The 17,489-nt window shown below is 37.6% G+C and overlaps 1 protein-coding gene across 1 annotated transcript in view; it reads right to left on the minus strand.

Annotated features, from left to right (window-relative positions):
• LOC124612516 (zinc finger protein 182-like) overlaps positions 1-17,489 on the minus strand; it is a 149,766-nt gene that overhangs the window by 23,945 nt on the left and 108,332 nt on the right. The window contains exon 4 of the mRNA XM_047140770.1: positions 7,869-8,039. Coding sequence (XP_046996726.1) covers positions 7,869-8,039 — 171 coding nt within the window. The remainder of the gene's footprint in view (positions 1-7,868; positions 8,040-17,489) is intronic.

The raw sequence follows: 17,489 nt of genomic DNA on the forward strand, positions 1-17,489 counted from the left end.
TCTGAAAAGGTTCAAGATTTGAGACAAGTATTGTAAACTGTTAAGTTCGGTAAAAGCACCCTCTCTCTTTTTTACTACTGAGCTCTTGGAATTAACAGTTGCTACAATTAGTATTCAACTGCTAAGCATGCTATAAACTTTAACAGCAGTGACCTGGGTTCCTGACATGTCATCTGGGTACTTGGCTCTCATCATGCACCTGGGTCCTTATGTACAGCAGCTTTTTCCTCGAAAAGTTATCTATTTTTGTTCCCATCTTCTTCCCAAGTTACTACTATTATAATAATTATTATTTACATCTGCTGATATAGCTGAACTCTGAATTATACTTTAAATCTATACCTATAATCTGTAAGCCACTTTTCAGGGTGTGGCAGAGGGTATTTTGTAAACCCCTGTGACATTCTACCTTTCCCGTTCCAATCACGAATGGTCTGAGGAAGAACGATTGTTGGTAAACCTCCTTGTGAGCTCAAATTACTCAAACTTTACATTCTTTTCGTGAGAGATACATAAGAGGAAGCAATATATTTGTTGACTCCTCTAGCATTTTATGTTCTCAGAATTTCAACAATAAACCACGCCACGACGCAAAACATCTCTCTTGTATCGTCTGCCACTGGAGATGGTTGAGGATATATGTGATGCATTTATGCTCACTTAATGAACTTGTAATGAAACATGCTTCACTTTTCCTTATCAACCTTATGTTGTTCTGACCCCGAACCAATGAGAAATATTCAAGTATCATTCAGATGAGGGCACTGTAAGTTACCCATCCCGTTGCTGGATTACACTTGCTGAGGATTCCTCCAATGAAGCTCAGTATGGCATCCACTTCACCAGCTTTTGTAGTTTTACCTGGATATTCCGCTTGAAACTGCTCATTAATATTCTTACATACACCGGGTCTATTTGCCTGTTTATGCGTAATATGTTACATTTGCTTTTGTCCAGGGTCAATTGCCAATCCCTGCATCGAGTGTTGATCCTCTGAAGTCAAGGCAGCATAAGAAGATCCCTGATAGCTAACACCGCTGTTACCAGGTTTCAACTGCGAAGCTCGAATGGCTGCAGGCGAAACAAAACTCAGGTGTTGTCAGAGACATGTTTACAAATTCGTGTTATGTGATTTTTTGAGGTATGCCTGTGAAATGGCCCAGTGCAGCCCACTGCAACTGTCAGGGATCTTCTTATGTTGTCTCAAATATTGGTCATTTATACGTACTATAAAAAGCAATATAATATCCGTAACATTCCACTGGGGTACATATGATGTTACTTTTGAGTCTGACCAAGTGTGTGGGTGTGTTTGAGAGAGAGAGAGAGAGAGAGAGAGAGAGAGAGAGAGAGAGAGAGAGAGAGAGAGAGAGAGAGAGAGAGAGATTTCAAAATTTCCTCTTTTTTTTTTCTCCATGTGGGGTATTTTATCTAATTTATATTCTATTTTACCTAAGAGAGAGAGAGAGAGAGAGAGAGAGAGAGAGAGAGAGAGAGAGAGAGATTTCAAAATTTCCTCTTTTTTTTTTCTCCATGTGGGGTATTTTATCTAATTTATATTCTATTTTACCTAATTTATATTCATACATCATCTGATCAAAAGTATCCACACACCTATTAAAGGACAATAATTCGGGGTGTGTCGACCCTTCTCGATTATGATGGCTTGAAGCCTGCTTGGGACATTTTCAATGGCATGTTCATATGTCTGTGGATGAATGGTTACCCATTCTTTCTCAAGAGCCAAAACTAGAGAATGTATTGATGTTAGACATTGACGTCTGGAGCAAAGTTGATGTTCTAATTTGTCTCAAAGGGGTTTCATCAGGTTCAGGTCAAGACTCTGGGCAGAGAAATCCATTGCAGGAATGTTACTGTCCGCAAACCATTGTTTCACAAATGCTGCTTTATGACAGGGTGCACCATCATACAGATACAAACAATCACTGACTCTGGCCTCCTCAACAATACATAGTATACAGTGCTGTAAGATGTATTGTACCTTTTGGCATTTAGTATTTTTTTAGGGTGTGGTTACAGTGGCACTGATATCAGGGCATTCTGCCAAAGACTGACATCAGCCGAAGACAGCTGATCTTCTCAAATCTGTAGGTGCACGATCTCTGTGCAACCATTCTGAATGCCCCTGGAACCTGTCAACATTCCCATACGCAAAACATGGGCTGTGAGAAACTTGTAGTTTAGTACAAAAAAGGAGTTTGCAGCATCCTGAGGATGAGAAAGATAACAACAGGGACCTCAAAATCTACATTCTGAAATTACTATTTTGTTGGAAACGACAATTTTTGAACAACTTAAAAATTTAATAAAAATTTATTGAAAGTTATCTTATAATACACTACGAATGATCTCTGGCTGTCTAGCTTGAAACGTACACTTAATGTAGAATGTCATCTCCAACAAATGGAAAAATGTATCAGAAATATTAGGCCTATATTATGACATCAATAAATAAAATGTCATCAACTCTGATGGTTTAAGTTTCTGTAGTGGTTCTTTTTTGGGTTATAGTAGGTAGCCATTAGCTGTCTTGGATTATTACTACTGTTTATGCCATTATGGTGGTGATTCTGTTACACGAGGTGGTTTAGAAATGTGTTGTTTGTGCTTTCACTTTTCAGTCTTTAGGGTTCAGAGTACCTTATTCTAAAATTTATGTTTATCTTTCACACATTTACTAAATAAGTCACTGGAAATTAATTGACATAATGTGTGTGTTTTGCTGAATTTCAAGTTACGCAGAATCTTGCATTTCAATGTCTCCACGAATCATCTCAAGTACGAAGTAAAGCACACTATATGTTGGCCTGTCTTGGGTTCTTTCGCCAACGTTTTTTGATGCCTTTTCTGGAGTTTCGCCAGCACGCCACATAAGGTCTGCCTGGACTTGGTTAAGCTGTGGTTATTCCTCTTCATTTTCGCTTTACAACATCTCAAACCATAAATTTGGGCAGCTTTAGAAGTGTCCCTGACAGATTTGTTACTAAGCTGGTTTCCAATGACTAGTCCACATTCAAAGTCGCTAAGATCTCTACATCTACATACACATTTATACTCCGCAAGCCACCCAACGGTGTGTGGCAGAGGGCACTTTACGTGCCAATGTCATTACCTCCCTTTCCTGTTCCAGTCGCGTATGGTTCGCGGGAAGAACGACTGCCGGAAAGCCTCCGTGCATGCTCGAATCTCTCTAATTTTACATTCATGATCTCCTCGGGAGGTATAAGTATGGGGAAGCAATATATTCGATACCTCATCCAGACACGCACCCTTTCGAAACCTGGACAGCAAGCTACACCGTGATGCAGAGCACCTCTCTTGCAGTCTGCCACTTGAGTTTGCTAAACATCTCCGTAACGCTATCACGCTTACCAAATAACCCTGTGACGAAACACGCCACTTTTCTTTGGATCTTCTCTATCTCCTCTGTCAACCCAACCTGGTACGGATCCCACACTGATGAACAATACTCAAGTATAGGTCAAACAAGTGTTTTGTAAGCCACCTCCTTTGTTGATGGACTACATTTTCAAGGATTCTCCCAATGAACCTCAACCTGGCACCCGCCTTACCAACAATCGTTCCACTTCAAATCGTTCCATACGCATACTCCCAGATATCTTACAGAAGTAACTGCTACCAGTGTTTGTTCCGCTATCATATAATCATACAATAAAGGATCCTTCTTTCTATGTATTCGCAATACATTACATTTGTCTATGTTAAGGGTCAGTTGCCACTCCCTGCACCAAGTGCCTAACTGCTGCAGATCTTCCTGCATTTCGTTGCAATTTTCTAATGCTACAACTTCTTTGTATACTACAGCACCATCCGCGAAAAGCCGCATGGAACGTCCGACACTATCTACTAGGTCTGTCTGATCAAAAGTATCCAGACGTCCCAACGTAATGCGGAATTGACCACAAGATGTCACAACAGAACCAGCTCCTGACAGAACCAACCTGCTGTTCTGTTCCTCTACTGACAACACAGTACTCTTCTCCTCTCCTCCTTTTATCCTGGAGGGTCTGCCTCTCGTGACATCTTGTAGTCAATTACGCATTAAATTGGGGCATCTGGATACTTTTGATCAGACAGTGTATATCTGCAAGCTTTTACAGTACTTATCATTTCTTTCAATGATATACATTATACTCTGCAGTTCTAACAAAGCAACAAACCTCTCCTTACTTATAAATATCTCCTAGGCAAGCATCTCTATGTTTCCCTATTCTGTGAAGTAGAAAGATATTATTGAAGAGATATACCAAGCAATATCTTGATAATACTTATAGCTACCTTAAAGCGGAGTGACTTTGAGCATTTTCAATTCATTTTTGTAAATTAAACTCCTGAAGATATTGACATGAAACTTTTTGGGAAGTTGCAAGAGATGTTGCTGAATATGACAAAGCAGGTAATAGATTTTTATCACCCATGCCTAGTTAATTCTTTTAAAATTTTTCACTGTTCAATTTCACCCCATGGGTCGGGTTCACTTTGAACATGGAAACATTTTCCTATTCTGTGGGAGTCATGTCAATTACTGTTAAATGACACCCCTATCACATGAAACAGCATGATATTTTGTATATAAATATAGTTTTGAAAGTGACTTATTTAGAAAAAAATTGAGTATTTTTTTATGAGTTTTCTTTAATCACCTGAAACTGTTCATATGATTATGGCTTAATTTTGCTAAAAATGGAAATGGGTGCTGAACTAGTTATGAAATAAGAAAAATATTTGAAAACAGATATTTTCAAAACAGTCTGTATTACTTTAATAAAAGAAATGAAAAAAAAAGTTATCACATTTTAAAGAATTACATCTGTAAACACTCTACAGGAAAGGTAGTCGCCACGAAAGTGTGTCCACTCTAGCAGATGTCATAGACATCAAATTTAAACTCAAAATGAAGGAAACTTCACTAAAACATGTTTTCCATGGAGCTGATGTCTCAAAGAATACGGAAGGTGCTGTTCAAAGTCATCCCTTGAAAGACAAACCTTCATATTTTATTTTTTTATGTCACCAAAGAATAAATTTAACATTTTACGCTTTCTGTAAGTGTTCATTCAAGTATTAACCTTGCCAATAAAAACTCGTTTCAAATTCTAAACTCAAAAATGCTTCTAATAATAGGCAAATGTTTTTGTGGTTGTGAAGGAACTTACAGTTCCAGAAAATTATTTTATTTTCTGGCATTGTTAAACAATGTTATTTCATATTGACTGTCATATCATCTGAAAGTATCGATTACTGGCAATATTTAGCGACTTGGGCCATAGTTCCATATTTAAACACTAGAGTGCAGCATTTATTTTAAAAAGACGCTAAATTGCTGTTCAAAGTTACCCCGCTTTACGGTATATTATCAAGTACCTCAGAGTATTTATGAACAAAGCAATATATGAAAACCTGCCACATAGTATACCAATAAAAAGTTATGGAGAAAATATCATTACCTTTCTGAACCAAAGGATTTGTGAAAAAGGTAAATGAACAAAGGTTTGAGAAGATGGTAAACAATAAGACGGTCTCTAATACCAAGTTCACAGCATGTGGCATTCATCGCAGTGCATACCAAACAGAGATGTGGTTACCTCTCAATTTCACCGTCTTCTCAAACTTTCTCTCCAAATGTATTTTTCCTGTCGACACTTGTCTCCAATGTAATGGATCTGTAGTCCCAAAACTTGGAGATACACATTTATTACATTTTTGATGGCATTATGAGGACTACTACTTATCCTTTTGCTTACCTCACATTGCAATCTTTTCAGTATTTCCTGCTGTTGTAAAGATAACAGCTCTCTTACACTGGTGCCTGGGCACAGTTATGCATTGACCACATCATGAAAACTGTAGAGAAACTTTCCTGCTACTTTTCTCTCAATCTTCATGTGTCGCCCCCCCCCCCCCCCTCTCCCCCACAAGTAATTATTTTTCTACTACCACTGAGCAACCATGCATTACTTAAATTGTTCTTCTACTGATACCTGCTCTTCCATTTTAATTTTGCTTTGGATTTTGTTAACTTTTGGTTCGTGCTTAATCTTCTTTCTAACCAATGTTTTCTTTTATCGAACAATGTAGGCTTTTACAGCTGGTACTTAAACACATGGTGAATTTGGTGGGCATTGGGACACAGTCTAAAGCAATTTTCTGTGCCTAACATCTGATCTCCTAATGACAGAAAAATCCTCAAAGGCTATTAAGACGTCATTAATTAATTTTCAAGCTCAGACATGCTCAGCAAGCCAAAATGTTTATACTTAACAGCACAATGGTGATGATGTGATGTCATCTGAATGTAGTCAAATACCGTGGAGTCACACAGGCGCATTCTAAGGAACATGTACAGCACAAGAGTCAGAGTTGTTTGCTTTATTTAACACACAACTTGAGTAATTTCAGTCTTTCTCCTTTTTTGTTAATGCTCTTTCACGTTTTTGAGTTTATATGGCCTATCTGTACACCCTAGAATAACGCCATGGCAATTGATTCAAATATTAGTGCACCTTCTTTGCTGGTTTCAACACTGAGTCAATACAGTTGTCTTGCTAGCACTCCGCTGATGTTATCTTTGACTATTTTTACAAATAGTACGAAAACTTTCTCTTTAGCTGCTTCCTTTATGATGATAGCTCTGGATCTTTTAGCATGTAATGCTCCATTTCTTCCTTCTTCCGAAACAAACCATCTAAACATTAAATTTTCTTCCCATGGGTCAAAATAGTTATAGATCAAATCGGCAGAGTGCTGAAAGGCCACAGTATTGACAATGTTTAAACAAACAAGAAGGGTGCACAAATATTTTAATACTGGGAAGACCTGTGCCCATTGCTTGCCACAGCAGTACTGTGCAAAATTCCATGCTCACGTGGTAAAGTGTATTAAAGGAACTGCTAAAACAAGCATCAACACCTGGCTTAAAGGGCACAAAACAATTGTTTTCTGGGCAACATGGATAAATCAGGAGTAGCAGACCATGCACTGGGACCACGAACCATCTCATTTGACTCTCTGTTGCTGTGGTCTTATCAAAGTCCATAGGAGCCATAGAAATTCAAGAAGATTTTTAACATAAAAAGACTGAAACTAAACAAGTTGTCCATCTACAGGCTACATAAAGCCAATGATATTAACTCTTCTGGAGTACAAGCTCCGTAACACATGCTGACACAACTCTGCACTCTTCAGCAGAGATCAGATGACATCACGACATGATCGTTGCATGACTGTACAAAAAGTTCTGCTTCCTGACCTCTTTCAGGTTAGATAATCAACTAATGAAGTCTTTATAGCCTTTGAGGATGTCACCAGCATCAGGAACTGAAACATTAAGCACAGAAATGTGTCTTAAAGCAACTGTGTAATGCTTGTATAAGTAAAATCATCAAGATTGTTTCATTTTGTTTGATGCCAAGGTACCTCTTTCCACCCAGTCACATTATAATTCCTATATTTTATTTTAATTATTTACTCACTGATCTCGCTTGTGCTTTTAGTTCATATTTCACGACGTATTCATGTTTTCTTTCTCTCTCTTTAACTACTCACCATCATTCACTTTCTGCAGTACTCCATCTTTCTAAAGAATGAGTTCTTAGGAGCTGAAATGCACCATTATTTCTGGTGTACATGTTTTTTCCTTGTCAGTCCACTTATGACTTAATATGAATACACAATTCTACGTGACAACCACCTCAGAAGACAAAGAAGGTCATAGTGTGACTAACATTTAAAATAGTCTAGCAAACCACTTCATTTGCAACATAATATACCATTTAATATTACATACTCGGCACATGTTGCAATTTCTGTGTCACCATTTGACGCACCTCTTCTAGTTTAATGTATGTTAGATTTTGAGTCGATTTGCTCTGAGATTCAAACAGAACCCGTAGCTTCTTGTCAGCTGCTAAAAAGGCTTCCACTGTCTGGTGACACTTACTCAATTTAAAAACACAACTGCAACACACATGGTGTGGTAAACCATCATTTTTATGAACCTGCAAAAAAGAAATATTGGTAAAATTACTTCACTGAAATTTAAAGAAAATAAATTCTACACTGAATTACTGTTTGTCATACCTCTGTCAATCAATATCAAATAAACACTGTAATTGTGTGTGTGTGTGTGTGTGTGTGTGTGTGTGTGTGTGTGTGTGTGTGTGTTTCAGTCAGAAGTGCAGTGTTTGGCTTCTGTGATTTTTGCTTTCTTTGAACGTTTTCAAGTTGATGTAAATATGCTTTGGACTTGGCTAATAAGATTTGGACAATAGCTGGAACTTGCAAACATATAAGATTAGATACAAAAACAGAGGTTTTCAAATATATTGATAATGGAATGAAACTGGTAGATGTGTCGAGGAAGTATGGACTTATACAATCAACGTTAGCTACGTTCCTTAAAAAACTAAAATAAATAAAAAAAAAAAATAAAAAAAATTCTAGTTGGCATGTTTAGCCCTTCAAAAACATAACAACTGATGGCCTGCTGATATGTCTAAAAGCCTTAGACTTCACTTGCCCGCTTGGTGACCCTAATTTTAAGGCAAGTAACAGACAGTCTCAGAGTTAAGAAACACATGAGATCATTTTTAAAGTGATTTTGGGGAAGAAAAATTGGCACATTTAGTTGATGCAGAATGTTGGCGGAAAAACACGATGTGTAAACTGGTGGAAAAATACAGTCCAGAAAACCTGTACAATGCAGATGAGATGGGATTGTTTTACCAGCTGCCACCAGAGAAGACGATGGGCTTTAGAGAAGAGAAATGTAAACAAGGGAAGCAGTCTACAATACGCCTAACAGTTCATCTCTGCAGCAACGCATCAGGGGCACACAAGTTGACACCACTGGTGATCGAACGATCAACAAATCCCTGAGGCTTGAAAATGTAAGAACTTACCAGGTAAAAGTATATGCATTTTACTTTACCTTCCTTTAATTTACGAGCTGATTCAGTACCTTCAGCTGCAACGTTAGGAGTATGCATGAAGAGTACATTAGTACAGATTAATTTTGTATTTTTTGATTCTTCTAAATGTGATTTCTTTTATTGCAGGCAATTAAAAGGCAAACTGAAAAGCATGGATGACGTCTGAAAGAGACGGCAAGGAAAAATAAGAAAATTGCACTGCTGATGGATAACTGTAGTGCACATAACAAGAAGCCAGTGCTGAAAACTGTAGAACTATGCTCCTTCCATCTGAACTGTACTTCAGTCCATCAGCCACTAGACACGAGGACGATTAAGAACTTCCAAGACAAAATACCTAGTTCAACGCGTGATCACAAACACTGAAAGGAAGGTGGACAATCCCTAGTTTCAATGTGAAGCAGATTTGTGACATGACTGCTAGTTCCTCAAACAGTTTACAGCTGAATGTGATTGCGGGAAAAAAGCAAGGATTTCCAAAATTGAAAATATTGGTGTGAATGTTGTGGTGGATGAAAAAATGCAGGATGATGTTCAAAGTGACCTTGAGATATATTCAGCAGTAACTGGTAAAATCATAGAGGTATCAATAGTTGAAAATGTGTCAGTGGTTGATGAGACATTGCTGTTTGAAGGGTGCACACACTGATGAATCTATTATCAAAGAGTTAAAGGATAATTCGCCTGTTGAAGATTCTGATGATGAAAGTGATAAGTGCAAATCTTCCACCTCCTCTGATGGAGGTAATATGTCAGTTGGAAACTATTCAGCAAGTAGCATCTCCTATCCCCATTGTTTCAGCAGAGCAATTGATTACATTAGGGGTGATAAAGGTAGTACTTAGAAGAGAATCACTAAGAAAAAAGAAAATAAGTAAATTCTGTACACAAGACTAAGATACTCCACTAATAAATGGAGTCAACAAAATGTGTTCCATTAATTGTCTTTTACTGTTTCTCATCAGAAAAGTACTACATTACTGCATATACTGGTCTAAAGGCACATTACTGTAGTAGTCTCTATTAACAAAACCTCATTATAACAATGACACTGCTACAACAATATCATTTTCATGGTCCCATGAATACTGTTCTATTGAGGTTTGACTGTATAAAAACAGAATTCTGGATGTTAAAGCCAAATGTATTGTTTATTCTTTATAAATGTTGAAGTAAAAATAAAAGTACTATACATCAAATAACAGAGTCACAATAAACAAAGCCATCAAAACAAATTTATTACTAAGACTAGATGAAAGATTAGTATATGAAAGGAGGGAAAAAGTACATTTAGATTTACAAAATAAAGAACCCACAATAAAGTTACAAATGCAAGTAAAGGTAAGGGAGAGCAAGCAATTGTAATGGGAAGTTTAATTTTCCATGTTCTTAAAACGGCCTTACTGCTGGCAGTCTAATGCACTTTAGACCCTTCCTTCAGTTTTATTTCACTTAATTCTTTACTTCCAAAATTGTAACTGCATTATTCAATGCCCACTGTGTAATGACTTATTAAGTCCCAGTACATGTGGTTGTCCTTAAAGTGTAGGCACCAAGCTTTACGGAAATTTGGGGTGAGGTCTGTAAACATCCATTCAAGAAAAGAAGAGAACAGCTTGAAAAATAAAACCACTTGATTAATCAAATCAGTTACATGCTTAAGATAATATTGTTTATTTACAGATGTCTGCATTACACACAGACTACTTTATGTAGAATGGTGACACACTGGGCTAAGTGATGAACCAATGACCAGAAATTTCAGACTCAAATTCAAAGATTTTTACTGGTGATTAGTGTGACTTCCATACCTGATAACATTCTGAACATTTTGGATTCCACATTTGGGAGTTAGGAAATTCTGAAACCTTAACAGTTTTATATTTTGTACATGCAATGCTTTCACATGCAATACATCATGTTCAATGGCATTTTTATCCAATATCTTCATGTTAGGAAGACCTCTGTTTTAAAATGAAGAGCAGTTTATTAAACAGACATTAACTGCAAGGCAATCACCAAATGTGTGGAGAGACTGGACATAAAATAATTTCTTTACTTTTGCATGGCTTCTATTGCAGTTCCATACTGCTCGTTACTGAACTGCCAACTGTTTCTCAAATTATATTGTTCATTGATTACTGTTGATAATGGAATCTATCCTAAAAGCACAATATACTGTAAGAATCTACAGCCACCCTAGCTTGTGACTGGGAAGGTTAGGATCTGCAACTGTTCAAATGGTTCTAAGCACTATGGGACTTAACATCTGAGATCATCAGTCCCCTGATCTGCAACTGTGTTATGTCTTTATCCCACTGAACAGAAAAAAATGATTTTCCACATCCTCTCCGCCCACAAGCCTTCACATTGTGCTTTATAGAATACCTCTTCACTTTTCTCAAAATCAGGTAGTACAGCTCTCCTTTATCTGCCTTCCCTTATTTAAGGTTTTTTTCCCCCCCAACTGAGTATGAATATCCCTCCCACTATGGAACTAATACTATCTCTCCAACTAACTGACCTCAGTAATGACCCTTCCTTGATGTTACTACATGATTTAGCTGGTTAAAATCTATGAGGAATCTTCATTAACTCAGCCTGTTTTGATTTCCATTCTACACAATTGCTGTAACACATCCATTTGCTTCAACTTTTCCCGGGTAAATATATCTTAAATTTTACTGACATAAATTATTATGCATTTTCTGACAGAACTTTTCTGATATCCCACCTTGCAAGAATTATCATCTTTGAAACATTCTATCAGATTAGCACATTTAACTTCTCAATGGGATATAATGTAAGAAATTTCTACCAACAATCAGTTACCAATGAAACAGACATCATTTCACTACTGAGTAGAGTGGCATAAAAATACTGGCAGCTACCAAATGTATTCTTTTTGCTATTATGAATAACATCTCGGCTACATAACTACTGTTTTGTGACCCCCCCCCCCCCCCCACACACACACACACACACACATGAGAAACAGACAGGAATGCAATGTGTCGAGCCTCTTCTAGCTACTTTGTACTATTAAACAAAATTACACCCCTTAAGTGTCCAGTAGTGCCTACACCCAAGCAGGTCTTCATAATGATTGATAATTTTTTCTTAAAACTCCTGGCCATCTCTCTCAAATTAGAGGCTACTGGCATTTTCTGTGACCTGTCAAGAGCCTCCAAATGTTTGATGACAGCATTCTCTTAAGAAAATTAGAATATTATGGTGTCACTGGTAATGCCGCAAAATGGTTCAAGTCATAGCTAACTAACAGGAACAGATGCTGTCATTACGAAGTATCTGTGGAGTAAGCAATAAGTCTTCACCTGATTAGGAATTAACTGCATGTGGTGTTCCTCAAGGTTCCATCAGGGAACCATTGCTTTTTCCATTTGTACATTAATGACCTCTCGTCTGATACACTGACAGACGCTAAGTTCGTTTTGTTTGTAGATGATACAAACATTGCAATAAATAGCAAGTAAAGTACAGGTTTAGAAATGGATACTAATCAAATTTTCACTGGCAACAATAAACGATTTAAATCTAATTCACTGTCATTTAAAAAAAAAAAAAAAAAAAGGAGAGAGAAAGAAAAAGATAGACCCGCTATATGCAGTTCAGAATCTGTAAGAGATTTCCTTCCAGCATGTGTATAATGTATGAAGACATGCAGATAGAGGAGGTTGACAGTGTTAAATTTCTGGCATTACAACTCGATAACAAATTCAGTTGGGAAAGGCATACCACAGAATTGCTGAAGCACCTAAACAAGTCTGTATTTGCAATGCGAATGATATCAGATGTAACAGACAAAATAATAATAATAATAATAATAATAATAATAATAATATGCATACTCTGCTTATTTCATTCTATTATGTCATATGGGATCATATTCTGGGGTAACCCTTCAAATCAAACAAAAGTCTTTAAGAGTGCAAAAGCATGTAATATGACTTATTTGTCGTGTAGGCAAATAGTTCAACACATAGTATCAATACTAGATTAGATTTACTTTCATTCCAATTGAGCCACAATGAGGTGGTCCTCCAGGATGTGGAACATGACAGAAAAACAACAATACATGACAAATATTTACAACTAAAACAAATAAGCTAATGTACCATTCCACAGGCCAAGTGGAATGATCTTCATTTTTTTAATGAACACTATATGAAAGTCATTTTACAAATACTAATGCACTGAATTTAAAATAAAAAAGTTTTTTATTTATTTATAAAGGTAATAAACATGTAATACAACTACTATAATACTTATTTACAACGAACACATTACTGCACTGAAATGGTGCAGAAGTTAGATGATTGTACTTACACACACACACACACACACACACACACACACACACACACACACACGCACATACATTTACAATGAACACATTACTGCACTGAAATTGCGCACACACAAATCAGATGGTTTTACTGAGAAATTCATCAATGGAGTAGAAGGAGTTGGCCACCAATAAATCCTTTAGGCTTCTCTTAAACTGAATTTCATTGGTTGTTAAGCTTTTTATGGCTGCTGGTAAGTTATTGAAAATGTGTGTTCCTGAATAATGCACACCTTTTTGTACAAGACTAAGTGACTTTAAATCCTTGTGAAGATTATTCTTATTTCTAGTATTGATTCCATGAATTGAGCTGTTGGTTTGAAAAAGTGATATATTTTTAATGACAAATTTCATTAAGGAATAAATGTATTGAAATAAGAGCAATCTGCATGAAGACCTAAAATCACTTACCTTAGTCCAAAAAAGGTTCCAGTATTCAGGAACACACATTTTCAATAAATTGCCAGCAACAATTAAAAAATTGATTTCAGATAAAGCACAATTTAAACAGAGTTTGAAAGACTTTTATTATGCAATTCCACCTACTCTATTGCTGAATGTCTTAACAATGACTGTTAGACCAGCTTAAGTATACATGTCAGTTAAGATTTAAGTTTTGATAGCACTTGAGCACAACAGTCAAGATTAGGTATTTTGTGTATGATAAATTTGTTAAAAGTTCATAACTACATTTCATTCTGACAGTGTACTAATTCTATAAATATTAGCAGTTCCAGTTTATTGCAATGTATTCACATATTCTGACAATATCTTGCCAAATGAGCACATACGTGAGTACTATATTCAAATGTTCTGTTTTCCTATGTTAAGCTTTCTGATATGTTCCATCACTTTTGGGTTCATGGAACGAAAAATAAATCTAATCTAATCTGTCCATCAGTCAATCTGGGTTGGCTCTTACTGCTGTTTTCCTCAAATATGGGTTCTTTTAAGAAGTACGTGTTAAAATTTCACTTATTAACTCTACTCATAGTGACAGTGAGGAATGTGGATAGAAACCCTGCCCCCTTCTCCCTTCTTCTGTTTATTTTATATTCTTCACATAAGTGTGAAAATTGCTGCACAGACATTTCCTATGGGATGAGCCAACAATTTACTACTCACAGAAGGGTCAAATTGGCTCTCGCTTCTTTCTCCATGGCGCACTGATTATTTTCTTATTTTGTAAGTATTTTACTAACAAAATAGTGAACAACCTTTTCCACTTTTCTTTACAGAAATATCTTGCACCCTAAACTGCTCACTGACAAATAGCTAGAGGAAAGTAGTAACTAAAATCCTGATGGAAGCATGTTGGGCCTCTCACTAGGTTATTCCTGAATTCTTCCTAGTGTTGCTCTGTCCACATTCGCTGCCTCATTTGCTTACGAACTCAAAAAGATAAATGATATTCAAAGGCTCACCACACTGTACAGCCCTGTCTTTAAGTTCCCCTTTATTATACGTTTCCACGCATTTATTACATGTTTCTGGGCACTCAGTTGTTGCTCTCAAGTTTCTGTGGATTGGGCCTGACATCTTCACTAATAATAACATGTCCTTAAAGACCATTATTTTTCTACTCCCAAACTGAGCCATGGGCAGTATTGTAGCAATATCTTGGGTAGTCTCACAGGTCTGGAAGCAACTACGTCGTCTTCTGTATGCATAATTACTGTTCGACATATTTTCTCCCTTTGGGTGTAACATAAGACTTTAATAAACAATTCCTTTGAAGTAAAGTTACATACAGTATCTGTCTTCAAGGGGAGAAGCTGAACATAGGCACTCACATGGTAACATAAGCTGTGTTATCTGTCATCCATGTAAACAGTTGTTTCTTGGATACAGCACTACGGAGTTCTATATTCAATATTACAGGCTATGTACTTTCAACTTTAAGATGGTGAGATAGCAGACTTTTGTCTCAGAGATGACTAGTTGGTTTGGAGACAATATATGTAGGTGATAATATGCAGTATTCATGCACAGATGATGATATTTCATTAACTTCATCAAGGTACAGATTTGTACATTACATAAGGAAATTTATTTACCTCAAGACAAACCTATCAACTTATTAGGGAATTTTATTATTTTTAAACAATTAATGAATGTACAGAAAATTGAAATAGAGATCCACATAAACATTATTTCTGCCCTTTTTACTGCTCATGAAAACCACACATTGCATGTTGTACCATCGTACAGCGAGACCTTCAGAGGTGGTTTGTCAAGATTGCTATACACACTGGTACCTCTAGTATCCAGTAGCACGTCCTCATGTATTGATGCATGCCTGTATTTGTCGTGGAGTACTATCCACAAGTTCATCAAGGCATTGTTGGTCCAGATTGTCCCACTCTTCAATGGCGATTCAGCATAGATCCCTGAGAGTAGTTGGTGGGTCATGTCATCCATAAATAGCCCTTTTCAATCTATCCCAGGCATGTTCGATAGGGTTCATGCTGGACAATCTAGCCGAGCAATGTCGTTATCCCGAAGGAAGTCATTCACAAGTTGTGCACGATGGGGACGCGAACTGTCATCCATGAAGACGAGTGCATCACCAATATACTGCCGATATGGTTGTACTATCGGTTGGAGGATGGCATTCATGTATTGTACAGCCGTTAGGGCACCTTCCACTAGCGGCGTTCATCGGCCCCACATAATGCCACCCCAAAACAGCACGGGACCTCCACCTTGCTGCACTCACTGGACATTGTGTCTAAGATGTTCAGCCCGACCAGGTTGCCTCCAAACACGTCTCCGACGATTGTCTGGTTGAAGGCATATGCGATGCTCATTGGTGAAGAGAATGTGATGCCAATCCTGGGTGGTCCAGTCAGCATGTTGTTGGGCCCATCTGTACCGCGCTGCATGGTGTCGTAGTTGCAAAGATGGACCTTGCCATGGACATCGGGAGTGAAGTTGCGCAACATGCAGCCTATTGCGCACAGTTTGAGTCATAACACGACGTCCTGTGGCTGCATGAAAAGCATTATTCAACATGGTGGCGTTGCTGTCATGGTTCCTCCGAGCCATAATCCATAGGTAGTAGTCACTCACTGCAGCAGTAGCCCTTGGGCAGCCTGAGCGAGGCTTGTCATCGACAGTTCCTGTCTCTCCGCAGCTCCTCCATGTCTGAACAACATCGCTTTGGTTCACTCCTAGGCACCTGGACACTTCCCTTGTTGAGAGCCCTTCCTGACACAAAGTAACAATGCAGATGTGATAGAACTGCAGTATTGACCATCTAGGCATGGTTGAACTACAGGCAACACAAGCCGTGTACCTCCTTCCTGGTGGAATGACTGGAACTGATCAGCTGTCGGACCCCCCTCCCCCTGCCCCCTGTCTAGTAGGTACTGCTCATGCATAGTAGTTTACATCTTCGGGTGTGTTTAGTGACATCTCTGAACAGTCAAAGGGACTGTGTCTGTGATACAATATCCGCAGTCAATGTCCATCTTCAGGAGTTCTGGGAACTGGGGTGATTCAAAACTTTTTTTGATGTGTGTATTTCAGGTTCTCATAATTAACAGCCAACCTGTTTCATACTTCTTACATTTGATAATGGTGATTGAGCATCAGTGAAGCTATTCATGTAAACTTTCTGTAAATTACTGTTACTATGGCTTGACTACTGAACTGAAGTCAAATAAAGTTTAAATAACTCAATAAATTAATGATCTCCCAGTTTTTTGTTGGCATGATGCTTAATGTCATTCTTGGGGGTGTTCAGCTAAAGAAGAGATCTCGGTCAGTCATCAAAGTATTCTGCAACAACAGGAAATGCAAACTCGGCTTAACACCAGAAAGTGAACCATTACTCAATAAATTTTCCCAGTGCCTTTTTGTTTCTAGAGTCAATACTGAAACCTCTGGGCATTTCACAGTTATCGCAAAAACACATTTCCAGTACTCTCATAACACAAAACTACATTAGAGAAATTAAAATCTGCAGCAGTAGTAGTTAGGTACATGGACATAAAATCATTGTTTTGATTCAGCAAAGAAACAGATGAGATACGCTAAAAGCTACAATATTTAGTATTGGAACTATACTTTGATAAAAATTACTTTAGGACTGACAGATTGCAGAGATGGAGGGCACAGTTGTTGGCATGCAGCGAACCATGTTTCAC

Source organism: Schistocerca americana, chromosome 4 (genome assembly GCF_021461395.2).
Source record: "Schistocerca americana isolate TAMUIC-IGC-003095 chromosome 4, iqSchAmer2.1, whole genome shotgun sequence".
NCBI lineage: Eukaryota > Metazoa > Arthropoda > Insecta > Orthoptera > Acrididae > Schistocerca > Schistocerca americana.